This window comes from Aulonocara sp. 'chitande type north' Nkhata Bay, linkage group LG14, assembly GCF_057382095.1.
Source record: "Aulonocara sp. 'chitande type north' Nkhata Bay isolate Kocher_YH1m ecotype deep benthic linkage group LG14, A_spYH_male_GT1.1, whole genome shotgun sequence".
Lineage (NCBI taxonomy): Eukaryota > Metazoa > Chordata > Actinopteri > Cichliformes > Cichlidae > Aulonocara > Aulonocara sp. 'chitande type north' Nkhata Bay.
The window spans coordinates 27,380,909-27,399,609 of record NC_141357.1 but is presented as its reverse complement, the minus strand read 5'-3'; the positions used below and the strand labels follow the sequence as shown (position 1 = coordinate 27,399,609).

General features: G+C 41.4%; 1 protein-coding gene across 3 annotated transcripts in view; it reads left to right on the top strand.

The window, feature by feature from the left end:
• The window catches only part of LOC147314805 (roundabout homolog 2), a 106,552-nt gene that overhangs the window by 24,703 nt on the left and 63,148 nt on the right, over positions 1–18,701 (top strand). For 2 of the 3 annotated variants that reach the window (XM_086261844.1, XM_086261843.1), the window contains exon 2: positions 17,778–18,104. In XM_086261844.1, coding sequence (XP_086117970.1) covers positions 17,778–18,104 — 327 coding nt within the window. Of the gene's footprint in view, positions 1–2,279; positions 2,954–17,777; positions 18,105–18,701 lie in introns of those variants that run through there. The other variant, XM_086261845.1, reaches the window with a different exon arrangement.

Sequence of the window (18,701 nt, the reverse complement as noted above, 5' to 3'; positions counted from 1 at the left end):
ACTAATAAAGTGAATACAACAACTAGTGGCTAAAAATGACTCAAATATCAATTTAATAGGTGATAATAGAAATGAAAAAACTCAATTTAAGTTTTAATCATTAAAAACTTTACCTCACTGATACTGTTTTGGTGTCACTTTAAAGGAAAACAGAGTCTTTTACTTGAATAAATTTAGCTTTTATTGAGGTTGAGGAAACTTAAAATAGCATTGTGCAGAGCATGGAGTCACAAATCAGTGTTCCTGAGCAAGACTCTGAATCCCAAAATGCTTTTATGTCCATGTCTGCCCAGACTCTTATAACATCTGTAGTGATGACTGATAAATAATTAAGTTAATGTTAGGCGGCATGGTGCAGTGGTGTGGTTAGAGCACGGTCTGGGCTTGAATCCACCTGGTGCTGAGCCTCTTCTGTGTGGATTTTTCATGTTCTGCCGGTACCTTGTTCTCCCACGCTTCCTCCCACAGTCCAAAAATATCCATGTTAGGTTACAGGCTGATTCTAAATCGTCTGTAGGTGTAAATGGTTGTCTGTCTCTCTGTGTTTGCCCTGTAATAGACTACCATCTGGTCCAGGTTGTATCCCTGGATGGAAGTTGATGGAAAACAAAAGTGCCAAAATTAGAAACATCCTGAATCAGATTTATGAAAAACTATTCTACTGTATTTAGGGCTATTGTCCTAAAAGCTCCCTGAAAAGCCTTAAGTTGATTCAACACACTGAAGTACACAGAGTACTAATGGAAGCTAGAAAGAGAGATCATATTTCTCTCTTATTATTGTCTCGTCATTGGCTCCCAGTTAAGCCCAGATTTAACTTGAAAATCCTTTTCCCCGCATACAAAATCTTAGATGATCAGACAGTATCATATCTTAAAGACCTCAGAGTATCATATGGTCCCAACAGAGCGCTTCCTTCTCAGAGAGCAGGCTTCTTGCGGTTCCTAGTTTCTAAAAGTAGAACAAACTACCAGGCTCCTCTCTCCAGCTCCCAGTTTGGGTTCAGGAGACAGACACCCTGTCTACTACTAAAATGATGTCTGGATGGCCGGATCAGGTGGCCATGAAACATCCCTTGGTTATTCTGCTGTAGTCTCTGCTTCTGCTGAGGACCCATGACGCTCTGAGTATTTTCCTCCACTTTCCTCTTATTATTTTCACAACTTCATGTCAGTAACTGCTGTAGTCTGTCCTTTTTCTATTTATCATCTCTCTGTCATCAGCGAAATCTTTTCTCTTAATCTCAGACTGCTCCTGCACCCACTGTACCGTTTGGGCTTGATTTTCTTGGAGATTTCTTCCTGTGAAAAAGGACTTCTTCCTTCCCACTGTCCTCAAGTGCTAGCTCAGTAGAGATGGTCTGATTGGCGGTGTTTCTTCTGTAACATTGGTCTATATATGTCTTTATCTTTCAATATAAAGTGCTGCTCGATGACTGTGGCTGTGAACTAAAACTAAATAAATAAAACTGAATTTAACTTGTCCTGCTGTTACCAAGTTACCGCACGGATTAAATGACCAGAAAAGCGTCAACACTTCAGCACTTTATCCTGGGATGTTGATCTAAAAATGTCTGTAGTTTTTCATAGATTATTGAGCTGCAGCCAAAATTAATTTTTATTACTAAAGGAACTTTTGACCTGAGTCACCAAAATTAAAGGAAGTTATATCTTCCAGGTCCAAGTATTTGTTTGTTACAAATTTGAGGACATTTTTATTCAGGCGTTAAAGAGATGGATGGACTCACAAGTCAAAAATGCAATGCAGTTCTGGCCAAGCTATGCTGATGCCAAGGCATTAAAAATCCCCATATTTGCCATGTAACTTATTCTACTGAGAGTTTAGATCTTGGAATCTGAACATTAAGTCTAGGATTTACCCTCTAACCCACTCGTTCTGGTTCTCAACCTTTTTGTGTGACCCTGAAATTGTAATGCTGCCCTACATTACAACCCAAGAGCATTTCTATTGGCTTACATTAATATTAGACATAAAACCACCTTTAAGATCTTCACATTATTAGCCATAATTAGTTTTCAGTATTTTTGTCATTAGCCAATATAGACATTAAAAGCACACCCTTTACCTGAAACACAAGTATCATTTCTAATAAAAGTGACTTCCACACTGACGCTTATACTACCACAGTTCATAATAAGACCAGCAGCTGTGCCCCTTCTGCAAGTTTTATTTCACGCTCCCGTCCTGTGAGTACACTTTGAGAGCGCAGATGTCGTGTCTGTCTCTTTAAAACACAGACTCCTGGAGGTTGGCGAGGATTGTTGCGGATCTGGGAGTGCGCAGCTCGGCTCGGCATGTTCAGCGCTTCATATTCGCTCAAACTGACGCTGCAACCCGCAAGTGCCCGACTCTGAGCAGAGGAAGAGGAGAGGAATTGTTTTATTTATGACCGGGCTAAATATAGTTAAGCCCCCCCACCCCCTCTTTTTTATTTTATTTTTTTTGTTTTTTTTGTTTTGTTTTCGGCAGCAGCAGAGGGAGCATCTTAGGAAGAAGTCGCTGTGCGTGTGAGCGACCATGCGGACACTAAGAAGTGATGCTGCTGAGTTTTGTTATTAGGTTTCTCCTCCCGGGCGGTGCTGATGCTGATGCTGATCCTGCTGCTGTCATGGGTTCCTGGGAGTGACATCAAAGTTTTTTTTCGGGCTGATCTCAAACGTTTGAATATTCCAGCTGAGACTTCGTTTTCAAAGCCATCAGCTCGGCCAGTTTTCTTTAGTAAAATCCGTTTTTTCTTTTCTTTTCTTTTCTTTTCTTTTCTTTTCTTTTCTTTTCTTTTTTCCATGACTGGAGTTTTGGTTTAACTGATCATTTTGACGCTGAGTCCCTCAAGAGAGCTGCAGACTCCGGCGGATTTGGCACCGGGAGAGTGAGGAGATGAACGTTGCCAATTTACTACTAGTGACTGTCTCCTTCGTCAGCGTTTCTTCAGGTAAAACGATGTTAATTCTACAAAAGTCTCGTATAACTGGCTCTTTCTCACACGCACACGTGCACGCGCACTAACAGCCCATATGGCGTGACTGCCTCCTAGTTGTGCTTGGCTTTTCTTATCGTGTTTTCTGTCCCTCCAGATGGATGTAGATGTTGTGTTTAGCTTCATTTCAAACACCCCTACAGCTGTGGGAACTGAACACATCCTCCCCAACAACAGATGGATTTTAAACTGGAAATGTCACATGTGCATTCATTTTTATTTCATTATTTTAATACCACCGATGAATGCCAGCAAGACTCTCATGTTCTCAGTGTCCCCTTGGTCCCTGAAGTGGCCACACAGCGAAACCATTAGACCACAGCAGAGGTCAAAAGAAGCTCCACTCAAGCAAAAGCGAAACCATTAAACTCTCACTTTTAATCCAGCTGTGAGCGCAGAAATTGTGAGGGGTAGTGCAATAGGCTGACAAGCCACCACCCTCCAGGCGTGCTTATAGAGGCGCACACACATTACCAAAGATGCTTTTAAAAGATCATTTTTGATTACCTTTGACAAAAGGATTATATTTTAATCGTTGCTCTAGTAACAGCTTAAATTTCCAAGCCTTAATCCAAAGCATAAATAAAAGCAGGGCTCAGAAAAAAAAAACAATTCATGAGAGTGCAGATGTTTTGTTTTGTTTTTTCATTCTCAATGGGGCTAAAAAAATTTAATGTTAAGGAAATTAAATTTTGACTCAGTGGACATGAAAGGAAATAAATCTCTCTTGATTAAATGATGTATTTACATTTTAGACCAAAGCCTCATTAATACTGGATTTGCACAGCCAGTGGAAACACTGATATTTTAGAGTTCAAAGAAAGATAAAAAAAAATACACAGACAGTTCTGGAATTATTTAAACTAGACCTCCAAAGGGATCCAGTGGTGCTGCTGTAGAACTTTTTGTTGTATAGTTTACTTGGATGGCTTCACTGACAGTTTGTGACACTGATGTTATTCAGGATTATATTAGATTTAATAACTGGACTCAAAGATGGTTAATCCTGAAAACAGTCCTCAGAAAACTTTTAGAGTTAATGATGGAAACATTTAAAACCCTTGTGTACAGTTGCAACAATGTCTACACATATCCCCAAAATTACGTGCAGAGAAAATGCTTCACAGGAAACTTTTTGTTGCTTTTTTGACAAAAATGATTATTAAGCCTTTAAAGTAACACATTCAGTTTGGTTTACAACATCTGTTTGAATCATTATGACGTCACAGGCCTAGAGACTGGTTGGCAACCTCCAGTTACAAAGAAGAAGAAGAAAAAATACGTGTTCTTATTTAGTGATTGGTTGCTGAAGGTTACTGACTGTAGCAAAAGGGCGTGCTGCATCAAAATCCTCCAAACAATTGCTTTGGTTACTAGCAAACTGCCACATTCATTAGTTAGCATGGAAGAAGCTAACTTATTTGCAAAGACTTGCTTTGAAGGCAAATGTTTTCCGTCTCTTGGTTGGTGACTGTTTGCAAACAAGTCGTCATCTTCCCTGCAAGCACAAAATTCCTCTTTGCAACCAATTTCACCTCGCCATTTATAGCAACCACTCACCTGTCTATACATTTTTAACTAATCACCTGTTGTTTTGTTTAGTTCTGACCAACTCTGGGGGGTAAAGGATTTGTCTTCTGCTGCTAAACTGTGCTTGCACGCTTGTTTATGCTGGCAAGTTATAGCACCCAGGGGTTTTACTCGCATTGCTGGTAAATGTTAAAGTTTTGGGCCATAAAACCAAGCGCAGCTCTATTTTACAATGTCTTCAGTCATAAACAAAAAAAATTGCTTCAAACCCTGAGCTCTTTAACCCCAGTAACTTTGCTTGCAACCCACATTGCTTCATTATTGTAAACTGGAACCACCTCTGAACATTAAAGGTACTTCTCAACACCCACACCATCTGCCCACATCTATTGATCTGGAGTGGGTATTTCCTCTTGTCCCGCCTCTACGATACAGCGTGTTCCCATATGTATTTTCATAAAAGCATTCGTGAAAAGGATTCGAACAGGCTTCATGACTCCTGCTTGAACCGCGCTCAGACAAAAACACCACCGGTACACACAGCCTAGCAGTTTTTCACAAAGCCTCCGTGTGATTGCGAACAACAATGGCCTGCCTCACAATGTGCATGTAATTCAGCCCAGCAGCTCGCCTCTCACGCAGACATGCAAACCGAACCTCAATTAATAGACTTCAATACGTCTCATTGAAATTTCTGTTATCTCGAGCTGTATTCAGACTCAGCTGTTGTGGTGCTTGCTGCAGAACTAATCGATGCTAAACAATCCTTAGCTGGTGATTTGTGTCCGCTCCGATCCCTGCGGTCATTACTTAGCGACAAATGTGGCTCAGGGCTGACTAAAGCTTCCTATAGTACTTCTTGATAAAAAGAACACAGATGATGAAACCACTGCAGAGGGGAGGTAGTCGTCTAATGTGCCACAGCCTCGAGTCATGTTGCCGGATGCTGATGATGTCCCACTTCTGGTACAGTGGCTGATGACATCATTTAGAGTTTAGATGATGGAAGAGGAGGACGGTTGCTAAACAAAGGCTTCAGTTCTCAGTCTGATGCCAGAAGAAAATCAAACCCAACTCATCGGCTTTGAAATGTAGTCTGCTGTGACATGTTATCACCCTCCCGCAGAGATTACTTGGCAATGTCACAAGAACTCCTTGAATGTTTTGGCCCTTTTAAGTATGTAAATGAATTGAAATGAGAAAAAAAAGAAAAGAAAAAGACATGAGTGAATTTCAGCAGACAGCCACGAGCCCCAACTACAAGCTGCCAGCCTTCTGCTGCGGTCTCACTTTAACTTTCGTGTAAAGTTCGCCTCTGAGCTTTCTGCAGGTTGTGTTTCTGTTTTTGTTTTTCCCACCAGATATAAAGCTGTGAGCTGAGACAGGTCCAGGTGTTTTCGTGTGTGTGTGTTTAACTCCGAGCCTGGGTGTTGATAAAAGGCTCTGAGATATGAAGCAAAACAGGACGTCCCCTCGGTGTCTCTGTTGTTTTCACACATTAGCATGACTGCAGTACACTTCTGCCCCTGGGGAGGATGCGGGGTTAATATTTGTAAATACTAATTAATGAAAGCAGCCCCCAGCCTTATGAAACACCACAGCTATGAGCCAAGAAACGCCAGATATAGCCCGAATAACCAGCTTGTAAAATGCAATCGTGATCTCCCTCTCAGCTCCTACCCGGCTTACTTTGCGTGTTAGATGAGGCAGAGATGTAGGAGACGCCTTGAGCAAACATGTGGGCGTGTGTCAGAGAGAGAGAATTAGGACCAATGCAATAACTTGTCTATCAGATCTGCCTGTGGCATTAATGAGCTTTCATTAAACTGTGGTTGCACGCTTTCTCTGGATTTCTTTCTCGGTTTTTTGTTTTTTCCTTTTCTTTGTGTATAAAAGACATCAGTTGCAGTTATTACAATTATTCCATCTAATCATCATGGATGATTCATCACGGATCATCAGTTCATAACGAGTTAAATCTGTATCAGCTCTAAATCTGCTTAGATTTTTTTTTAATACCACTGAAAAGAAAACAAAAAATCCTGCATGAATTTATGTTGTGTGTTGCAGATACTGGACATGATAACACTCACAAACCACTTTTTTAGGTACGCCTGTTTAACTGCTCAGTAATATAAATATCCAATCAGCCAATCACATGGCAGAAACTGTGCATTTAGGCACAGCTTAAGATGTCCTGCAGTATAGTTCTGTTTATATGGCATCAAGTAACAACAACAGTCACCTCAAGGCACTTTATATTGTAAGGTAAAGAGAAAATCCCAACTATCAAATGATCAGAATGGGGAAGAAATGTGATTTAAGTGACTTTGAAGGTGGCATGTTTCTAGGTGCCAGACATGCTGGCCTGAGTATTTCAGAAACAACCGTCCCGAGGGTTTACAGAGGATGGTCAGAAAAAGAGAAAATATCCAGCGAGCGGCAGTTCTCTGGGTGAAAATGCCTTATTGATGTTAGAGGTCAGAAACGAATGGCCAGACTGCTTTGAGCTGCTGGGAAGACAACAGCAAGTCAAATAACCACTCGTTACAACCAAGGCAGACGAGGAGCGTCTCCGAACGCACAACATGACAACCCTTGAAGCATGTGGGCTATATTGCTAACCCCAAGAACTTCCAACAGCTCAAGTAAAACCAGGTTACTTGAATGTATGGTGCTATTGTGGTTATTGCTAAAATTAGCCTGTTTTATCATATTTACTTAAGGTAGAACTTAATTAATATTCTGAGAAATGACACTTTGACACCCTGAAGGGTTCAGGTTTCAGGTCAGTGCGTACATGTGTCGTAAATGTTTCGCAGCTGCACTGGGCTGTCTTTTTCAGGAAAACAAAGCTTTAAGCTCCACTGTCAGCAGTGTTACTTTGTAATACGTCAGTAATGGCATTACATTTCTGTTTAATGCACTAATGTCAGGCAACACTGCTCCTAAATTAAGTAATCATATTACAGTTACTCCATCCATTTTTTTGCCTGGTTACCAGAAAAGCAGTTTCAGCAGAGATGCTCAGACCCCCGCACCAGAGGGACATAATCTCTCCAGCATGATAAAAACCTAATGTGCCTTTATGTGTACACACACATGCACATAACCTTTAATTTTCTGTGCATAGGTACAAACATTACAAACTGTACTCTGACTTTTTCCACATATACAAGTTGTTTTTATAGGCCAGAAGCCTGGGGTGGGGGAAGTCATAAGGTCAACAAAAGTCCAGTCTGCAATGTCTCAAGATTTTCTCCATCACTAAAGAAAATCTTCTCATCCAAGCAATAACACGACGCACAGTGAGATAAATGTGCGCACCTCTGACATTGCGAGACAAAATCTTTGTTGCCGTCATCCGCAAGCAAACACAGAGAACTTCATCTTACGGAGCTTTTTCAAAAGCTGCTGTTCATGTGTGGGCAAAAAAGCCAGGCTGTAATCCACCATCCACTTCTGCAAAAACTGCATCAAAGCTTCCCAAACACCAAGCAACTGACAGAAAACCCCCGATGCAAAGTGATGCTCCACATTTGAGCGTGCCAGTGCCATAACCCGAAGCTTGGTTTTTGAAAGGGTAACAAAAGCTACGATGAACCGGCTTACAGCACCACACCTGGTTTAACATGAGTGGTGGTGGTTTGTGGGCTTGTTTTTGCTGACTTTGCTGTTGGTTTGTGGTGACTTTAAAGAAGGATCAATTTTGAATGGATTTATGCTGATCCGTGGCCATATATAACATCAAAGTGTCTGAGACTTCCGTGGCAGTGCAAGATAATGTCACAAGTAGTGAAACAAATTACTCTCTACAGGCAGTAAATAACTTTTATGCAAAACCGCAATGTTCTTTTTAAAAAAAAAAAATAACAAAACTGAGACTGAATATTGGACCCTAAGTGTAAATAGGCACACTTTTCAATATTTTTAAGAGCTGATTATAAATAAATGACCATAAGGATACTGATACGGCCGATATTTATTGAAGCGTTTCATTTAAGAGCGAAAATATCTTTTTTCATGTTGAAGTGTAAACATGTATCAGATGGAATTTACTGCATTTCTCTCTGTAAAGCACCTCTTGCTCTGATACATTTGTGTGTTTACCGGTTAGCCTTGAGAGTATTACAGAGTGTGATAACCTTGCAGGGGGGCGGCACACTCTCGTTTAAATAAAGCTCCCGTCATATTGGACGTCAGCTCAAGGTTGACTGCCATTCACGCTTATGGCTCAACTTACCTCCGCATTGCCCTTCATGCTTGCAGAAGTTAACATGTTTAAAAGCTTCTCATTGATTCGTCCGCTCTGACGCCGCAGCGCAGCGATGAAACGCGTTTAGTGGCTACAGGGGGCCTAACAAGGTTTTGTTTTCTGCTTTAACTTACAATTGAGGGTTGCTGGATCAACATGCACGTTAAATTGGATATTTCACCAGAGTGGAGCTGATATCTGCCGGTGTCATGTTGATTTTAGCTGTACTTTCTGCTGAGAGCTTTAACCCTCGGTTCTTTAAAATAGCTGCTCTCATAAATGGGAGTCTGTGCACTAAATGCTGCAACAGACTCATGTCAAAGCTTTGCATTTTCTGTGCTTATTTTAAAAGTCTGCCATACAGCGTGCTTAGCCAGTGCACTTTCTAACTTGTTCATCTCTTGTAAATTAAGTCATTTCACACCAGGATGCGCCAAATTAAAAATTTTCACACAAATCAAGTCACACTCTAAATTCCCCTATGCACTCGGAGATCTCCGAGGACCTGCTGGCTCCAATGTGCCGTGTTTATGATCCGACTAAAAACATACCTTCTCTGAGGTCCCCATTATCAGCGGTGACATTTATTTTTCCACGACACAAACAGGTTGACAGAGTTTCTTTTTTTTGCCGAAAGGTGCTTTCAACCGCCGCACCGCAATCTTCTTGTCACGAGGCAAACGTTGCTGTGAAAGTATTGTTTCTCACAAAGAAAATGTGCTGCTGTCATGCTCATAGCGGCGTAGACTTTTCACTGATTGCACACTTGTCGCGGGAGCAGGTTGCTGCTTGTCACTTTGGCCACCTGAAGCTGTTTTGCTGTTATTTTTCTGCTTTGACGAGACTATTTTGTCTGTAACACATCAGCATGGTGCCACGCTGATTCTGTTATCTGTAGTAAGTGCCCGTTGACTCTTATTAATAATACCAAAGCTGGCTTTTGTTGGAAAACGTTGCCTCTAATGCACTTTAAGACACAGCTGGGCTGAGTTTCCCAAAATGAAAGCACTGAATTTGATTTCAGGATTTTGAAAAGTATCCTATTCAAATATGAGAAAACGAAGACAAAGATTTGTCACAGTGACATTTGGCTATTCAAATCAACTGAATGGGGCGAGGGCACAGTGAGTACAAGGACAGCTCAACATTGCAGAATAGAGAGCTTTAACTACGGTATTATACACTCACAATAAAGGGATTAAAATGACCCCTGTTAACAGTTGATAGCATTATTAATGGCAGACGGATGGCTTTATGCAGTAGGCGAAATGATGAGGTAATCGCTGAGATTAGCTGGTATTACTGTAAATATACATAATGTCATTTGTCTGTATTAATCTGACTTCTTATCTGTTCTTCTTGGAGACATAATTGTAGATATTCACAGAAATAAACGGCTCCAAGAGTTTTGTTATTAGCAAAGCTTTATTTAGTTTAGATAATATTAGATGAGACTTCATCACCCTGAAGGAGCTTTGTCTTGAACACAAAATTAGAAATACATAGGGCACTCATTCAACATCAAAATGTCCTCTGCAAGAGAGGTCCCGTGTGCATCTGTTCCCATGCCACGATCCATCAAAATGACAAATATTATACACATAAGCGTGTCCCACAGAGGAAAAAACGTGTTCCACTCAAACTGCATTAAAGAAAGCATTAAAGCTGCACCGATATATTATTGATGTGAAGAGTGGATGTGCAAAAGGGTCACTCTTAGTGAGAAACCCACTGAGAATCACCAGCCAACAGCACACTTCCTCTCAACATGTTCAGCTCATTGTTTAGCTCTCCTGTCCACAGTGTTGTACAGTTCATATCAGCCAACAGTTTTTACCAAAAATGCTCTTTTTCATAAACCTGCCAAGTACCGTACTGAGTGATTGATGCTGCTAGCAACTAGCTGCAGAACAAAACGGGGCATCTTGTAGCTGATGAGCCAGTGCGCGATTTCACTCCAGAGGTGGTGAACAAAAACGGAGCATAAAGGATGTTTTGACTTGTGTCTGTCAAGTGAGCTTTGTTCTATAACTTCAGGATTTATTAAGAGTTACTTGTCACATGTTAAAGTTGCATATACCAACATTAGATGTCATTTTCCTTGCTCTCTCTAATTTTCCAATACAGTTTGAGTTTGCTTTGAAAGTGCACAGAGTTCATCCGTCCATGTTTGATTAAATTGAAGGTCTGTCTTTTATTAAAGATTTGCCTTCAACAATAATTGAACAGTAAACAGTAGAATTTAATAGTTCGTGTTAGCAGAGACGGGTCTTCCAGCGGAATCTGCATGAATATTGAAGATACGAACAACACTTAGTTTTTATTATTGAACTCTCGCGTGCACTCTGCAGCATAACAGGAAGCATCCTTTCAAAATAAAATCACAACAGATGACAACGAGGGCATACCTATTAACTAGCTCAACACCCCCACTTGCACTCACGTTGTCAGCTTTACATGCATTCCAAAAGAAACAGTTTTTCTTTACACTCCAAACATATATTTCTCAAACTTCAATAACTTCCCCTTTGTTGCTGGCTTTGTCATAACATCGGCCACCATCAGACCTGTCGGACAATACTCCAATATCAAATTTCCAGCATTAACTGTTGATCTCACAAAATGATATTTGATATCGATATGCTTACACCTCTGTCTGTTAACAGGATTCTTTGCCAATGCAATAGTCCCTTGATTGTCCTCAAAAATCTTTGGCGGTCTCTTTTGATGCTCATACATGCTTTGCAACAGTTGTGTCAAGTACAAACATTCTTGTGTTGTTGCTGCCAAAGCTATGTACTCTGCTTCACAAGTTGACAAGGCAACAGTTGGCTGCTTCTTTGTTCGCCATGACACCAAAGTACCTCCTTCATTCAGGCTTACGCAGTAACCTGTAGTACTCCTCCTGTCAGTCACATCCGCAGCCCAGTCTGAGTCACTGTGACCTTGTACTCTCAAATCTTTGTCACTTTTCCTGTAGCACAATGTCTTGTCTTTTGATTGTTTCAGGTACCTTAGAACATGTTTCACAGTAGTCCAATGTTCCACAGCTGGTTCTTTGAAGTGCTGTGACAGCTTACTTACAACAAAACTCAAATCTGGTCGTGTGCAAGAGGTCAAGTAAATAAGGCTACCTACTGCCTCTCTGTACATTCTGACATTGTTCATTTTCTCAGCATCATCATTGTAGTTCAACCTTTGTTCACAAGGAGTTGATCTTGGTTTACAGTCTTGCATTTGAAATCCAGTATGTTTTCTACATATCTCTCTTGTAACATTTTTACACAATCTTGGGTTTGCTCAAAATCAATACCAAGAAAATGTTTGAGTTTCCCCATATCTTTCATTTTGAATCTTGCAGTTAGCATTTCCTTCACAGTTTTCAAAACCCTTTCATCACTGGCTGCAATAATAATATCATCAACCCATATGATCATGATCACTTTTTCTTTTCCTGTTTTCCTTGTGTAAACACAATGATCTACAGGACTCTGCATGAAACCGTTCTCTATCAAATAGTCATGTAATGTCCTGTTCCAGTTTCGGCCTGACTGTTTAAGCCCATAAAGTGACTTTTCCAGCTTGTAGACCAGTTTCTCATCTGTTTTTCCTTTTACTTCATAGCCTTCTGGCTGCTCAACATACACTTCAAAATCTATTGGTGCATGCAAGTATGCGGTTTTTACATCCATCTGATGCAAAATCAGGTTTTCTTGTATTGCACACTGCATCAATACTCTTATGCTTGTCAGGTTAGCAGTCGGAGAAAAAGTTTCATCATAGTCTATCCCAAAACACTGGTTGTAACCTTTAGCTACGTACCGTGCTTTATATTTTTCTGATCCATCACCACTGTTTGTCTTCACATATACCCATCTACCCCCCACTGCTTTCTTTCCCTCAGGTAAGATTGTTAGGGTAAAGGTGTTGTTCTCTTTTAAGGATTGCATTTCTTCATCCATAGCTGCTTTCCACTCTCTAGAGTTGGGTGACCTTGCAGCTTCACTGAATGTCACGGGTGAGTTACTTATCAGTCTGTAACAGTAGTCTATGTTAGTCAGCACTTGATCATCAATGTCTTCTCCTGACTCATATTCATTTAGATAATCTGGTTTCTTTCTTGTTCTAGAAGGATACCTTCTGGAGTTTTCAGTCTCATCACTAAGTGGCATCTGACTGTTCACTTCTGGTTGGTTGTCAGTATCTGGTTCCTGTGAACTGGTACTGGGGCTTTCCCTGTTCACGTTTGGTCTCTCCCTCACCTGTATGTCTTCATCCTCAGATGTCGTATCAGTTTGTGTTTGCTTTTCCTCATTGTGTTTGGTTACAAACTTAACCAGCCTAAACTTTTGCACTTTGGCGCTGTCTGGGAAATAAACCTTGTATGCTGGACTGTTTTTGTCGTAGCCTACAAAAATCCCTTTTGTACACTTAGAATCCAGCTTACCCTTGTTTTGCTTGTAAGCATAACACTCACACCCAAACTTTCGCATTCTGGATAGATTGGGCTTCCGCCCAGTCAGCAAAAAGTAAGGTGTCTGCCCTGTCCGGTTGTTAAAGCATCTGTTTCTCACGATAGCCGCTGTTTGAACTGCATACATCCATAATTCCTTTGGTATGGCACTCTCAATAAGCATGCACCTCCCCATATCAAAAAGTGTTCTCCAGCCACGTTCTGCTGTACCATTCTGGTGAGGGGAATATGGGGCTGAAGTTTCATGTCTTATTCCATGTTTGTTTAACAATACCTGGTAACTCTTTGCCATGAACTCTGTGCCGTTGTCTGACCTGATACACTTTACCTTCCCGAGTGGGGCTGTATCGGCCAAAAAGATTTCAGTTGCTTGCATTGTTTCACTTTTGTTTTTGAGAAAATATACAAATACTGCACCGGAAAAGTCATCGGTAAACAATAATGCATATCTGTGTCCATCTCGTGATTCTGGATCTATCGGCCCTGCTAGATCCGTATGTACCAGCTCGAGAGGTTTCTCAGCTCTCCTGTCAGGGTTTCTATTCCTAGTCTGGACAAATTTTCCCTGAATACACACCTCACAGTTCAAACTTTCTTTGTCAGTTTTCCCTTTGATTTTCATACCTTCAACCACATTTTGTAGCTTCAGAATGTCACTATGATTGCAATGTCCCAAAATTTCATGCCATGTCTGCACATCAAAACAATTATTACACTTATCATCGTACTCACTTACAGTCTCAAGGTAATAAAGTCTGTTGTGCTCATGGATGTGAAACTTTGTACCGTCTCTGTGTTGAAGGACGTTCCTTCCTTTCTTAAAGATGATAGTGGCTCCGTTCGTGGTGGCCGCTCTCACAGAGAAGATATTCTGTGGAAATGAGGGAATGCATAGGGCGTCTTTCAGTGTTGTTTTACACTGTCTCCCTCTGCTGTCAATCAAGCACACCTCTGCATCTCCTCTGCCTTCAGCCACTCCTTTACACCTGGTGCCATCAGCTAATTCCACACAGTGCGTTCCCGGCTGGAAGTCGTCATTAAATTTCTTGAACGCTGTTTTATCATTCAGGATGTGTGATGTTGCGCCAGTATCCACCATTAGGCCTTTGGTCCTGATGTCTTGTGGCTGTTGAGGTGCCGCGTAGTCATCGCTCATCCGGAAGACATAGGTGTCGTCGCTCTCTGCGTTGTCGCCCTCCTCCGAGGCTATGCGTGCTTCATCATTCCGTTGTCGTCTCCTGCAAGTCGACTCTCGATGGGTGTTGCTCCTACAGTGACCGCACCACTGTCTGTAGCGGCATGCTCTGGCCACACTTAAAACAGACTATGTCTGACATGTCTCTCCTGTGGTCATTAGCAGCTGCTGCGGGTCTCACGCTGGGTTGCACTCTCGCCTTCATGATGTTATCCTCTTGTTCCATTAAGCGCATTTTCTCAGTGTCCTCATAGCTGCGGAGTTTCGTTTTAAATTCCGCAAACTTGATTTCTGATTCACTTTGCGTAATGTGAACGGAAAAAGGTTTAAATGTTTCTGGTAAACCTTTTAACACCATCGCTACAAGCAGACCATCACTAAGTGTCTCTCCAGCATTTCTCAGGGCTGTAATAAATGTCTCTGCGCGTATGATGTACTCCGTGACGCTCTCACTGCTTGCTTTCTTCAGAGAAGTCAGTTCGGTATAAAGGCTGATAATTCTTGGTTTACCTTTTCCTGCATAATAGTCTCTTAAAATTTTCAGTGCCTCGCGTCCATCATCGGCAGCTTCTCTCATCACGAGCGATAAACTCTTATCATCCAGGAACTGTATTAACTCTGCATAGGCCTGGGCATTCTTATCTTCGTCGTCCTCATCGTCGTCATCACTTTTCAATATTGTGTCTTTTAGACCTTGTAATCTAAGATGTCCCAAAAATTTTGTCTCCCACAGTTCATAATTCTTCTCATCTCCGTCAAAAACCAACCTTGCCCATCGGCCACTGGGTTCACCAGCACGCTTATTCATGGTGCTAACTTAGCACGCTAGCCCTCACCGAACACGCTGTACTTTGCGACTTTTCTGGTGGTAAACTTTCCCCTGGCGTAGCTTCAATGTTTTCCTGGGCCCATAACCTGTTAGCAGAGACGGGTCTTCCAGCGGAATCTGCATGAATATTGAAGATACTTATATTGTCTAGACGGAGGAATAATCACACGTGGGGCATCGGCTTTTCACCGGAACAACACTTAGTTTTTATTATTGAACTCTCGCGTGCACTCTGCAGCATAACAGGAAGCATCCTTTCAAAATAAAATCACAACAGATGACAACGAGGGCATACCTATTAACTAGCTCAACAGTTCGTTTCACTAAATTTGTGGATGATGAGCTTGATGACTCAGTTGCAGCACACATGAGGTTGTCAAGTCTTTAAAAAAAAGTCATGCTGATGTCCTAATGATGTCATGGCGAAGTCATGGAGACATTGAATATGTAAGAAACCAGGCTTCCAGGAAACACAAACAAGAGGCTATACTATGATTTGTGGCCATATATATATATATATATATATATATATATATATATATATATATATATATATATATATATATATATATATCTCCTTTGAAATGGCTCTTAATCTAATCAGAATCCATTGTTTCCATAATGATGGAAATCTGGCCGGTCGTTTCAGTCGCACGTACACTCTACCAGCTTGGCTTGGAGAGATGCTGTGCTCTATGGGCCCAAAATTACGGAAGCGTGAGGAACACGGAGGAAGCTTGGAATTTATTTTTTGATATATGCACCACTGAGCAACTCGTGTTCAAATAACTGGGGCACCATCTTGTCATCAATGCAACATGCACCTGAACCTGTGGATGTGGAAACGTGGAATCTATTCAAATATGCTTGCACTACGCGGTGCCGGTTTAAGGGTTTTGTTTTGCTTTTTTTTTTTTTTTTAAACAAGAGTTACTCATTAAAAGTGCCTCAGCAGTAGAGCTTGGCCTTTTACTGCTTTGACCTTTACTTTATGATTTATATTTCCACCTCAGTTGAAATGCAGCACTGAGCTCCTGGGACCTCTTTTAAGAAGTCTGGTCTCTCTCAAGTACATGTATACATAGTGCTTTTTAAAAATAAAATAAAATGCAGTTATCACTCAAAAGGAAGTGAGCACAGAGTGATGTAACTGTATTACATGATCTGGGATTAGAAATCCTTTATGTGCTTGCAAACAAGGTTCAACACCAGGACATCGCTGGGCTGCAGATCCTCCCTTTATCAAATATTGTTCCAATGTCTCAGTTTCAATATAATATATATTATCCTGTGTATAATATAACAATATAATATATGTAAACAAAGTGTGTTTTCGCATCAGTACTCAGTAAAGGTGCCATATCTTATTTTAATGGCTCTGCTAGCATTCATCCACATCCACATTAGTGTTTTGAGCTGTCCTGGTTTGTGACCCTGGCGCTGCGAGTGCTCGGATCGCGCTTTAGATGTTTACTTCAGGTTTGTGCCATAGCAGCGACTTCAGCCCATGAAAAAAACACAACAACCATAAATCTGCTTATAGCTAAAAGTGAGGATTTATCCTGAAGCCTCCTGATTTAAGTGTAATGTAGCAGCAGCATGTGTGTCATTAGGTTAGGTCCTGTCTGTTCCTCTCCAATGATAATGTAGGATTTCCATGCAGTCTAGATTATGTGCTAAGAATAATGCCTCAGAAAGAGCAGCACAATAATCAGTGGCACAGTGACCATTTCATTTTCTCTCTTTCTTTCTGCCTTTTTTTGTGGTTGGGGGAACTTGAGCGGCAGACCATCTGCTCCTCAGAACCGAACTAAAAGCGGCAGTCTTTTGAATTATTCATTTTTTAAAACGAAGCACATTGTTAGAGACATTTGGTCGTGGTCTAAAAGCTTACCTTGGGTCCTGAAGAAGTGTGACTTTCTCTCACAACCGAGCGAAGATAGTAATGGATCCCCCAGAGAGAAGGGGATATGGGAGTTATCTAAGTATGTCAGTCTGCGTAGCTTCTTCCTTTAACTTTAGTCTTTTTCCTTCAAATGCAAAGACCTTATCTTATACTCAACGTTCAGCCAGCTATCATCTCTACCACTATCCTGCCTGACACAGAGATTGGCTATTACCATATCATACGGCTGATTGAATCCTCTGTGCTGCCGGTGGCTTTGCTGGTGGCTTTCTCTGCAGCGTATGTACACTGTGTCCTGCTGTTTAGAGAATATAGAAAGAGCAGATAGATGTCAAATTGATTTATTTATCTGAAACGCACAGGTTGTTGTTGTTGTGGGAAAATGTAGCATCTTACTTTGAACTTCAAACAGAGATTACTGATGATTTTCCCCTTCACCACACAAATTTATCAAGCATCTCCGAAAGAAGCTTTTTCTCTCCTTTCAAAAAGGTTTTGCTTTTGTCTGTCCTCTCACAAAGAAACTGTTTCCATGAATGACAGCAGGTCATCCCGATAGATAACATCTCACCTTCATCTCGGCTTCACAGGGTCTCGGCCGCGTTTTGAAGACAGCCCGCCGCGGATTGCGGAGGACCCCTCGGATTTGATTGTCTCCAAGGGGGAGCCTGCCACCCTCAACTGCAAGGCAGAGGGCCGCCCCATCCCCAGCATTGAATGGTACAAAGATGGTGAACGTGTGGAGACAGACAAAGATGACCCGCGTTCTCACCGCATGCTCCTGCCCAGCGGCTCCCTTTTCTTCTTGCGCATCGTGCACGGCCGACGGAGCAAACCAGACGAGGGCGTTTACACCTGTGTGGCCCGCAACTACCTGGGAGAGGCCATTAGTCGCAACGCTTCACTGGAAGTTGCCGGTAAGGCCTTGTGTTATTGATCATCGTGCTAACAGTGTTTGTGGTTCCTTTTGCATTATATCTTGATATGTATGTTATGTGTACACAGATGCCTCACAGTTGTGTCCCAGATCTTTTTGCAGCTGCCTGCCAACTTTGTGGAGGTTCACTGGAGAAGTGGTGCTTAAAAATAATGACATGAAATACACAGACAGTAGGAAGCGACTTCTAAAAATATTGAGGTGTAGCTAAAATCAGTGATAAGTAATGGCCTGTGGATTCGTCCTTATTTTTTGGCTACTTTGGCAACAGTGATGCAATTTGTCTTGAAGTCTGTGTGTGTTAGTTGTTTAATAGCACTTTTAGAAGAGGCAGGCATGCAATCATTTTGTGCCACATTAGGCAGCTTAGCTACTATCCATAAATATTAAGATATAACAATACACAACACATGAAAATAATTTCAGTTTTTGGAAGTGAAACTGTGGTATATGATGTAATGGGTGCAGCTGAGTGTGGATGCTGACCATAGTTAGTGGAGTTTGTGACATTTCATCTGGATTTATTGAATGATGCATCTGTGGCTCCATTCTGCACTATTGTGTCGACCAAAATCTC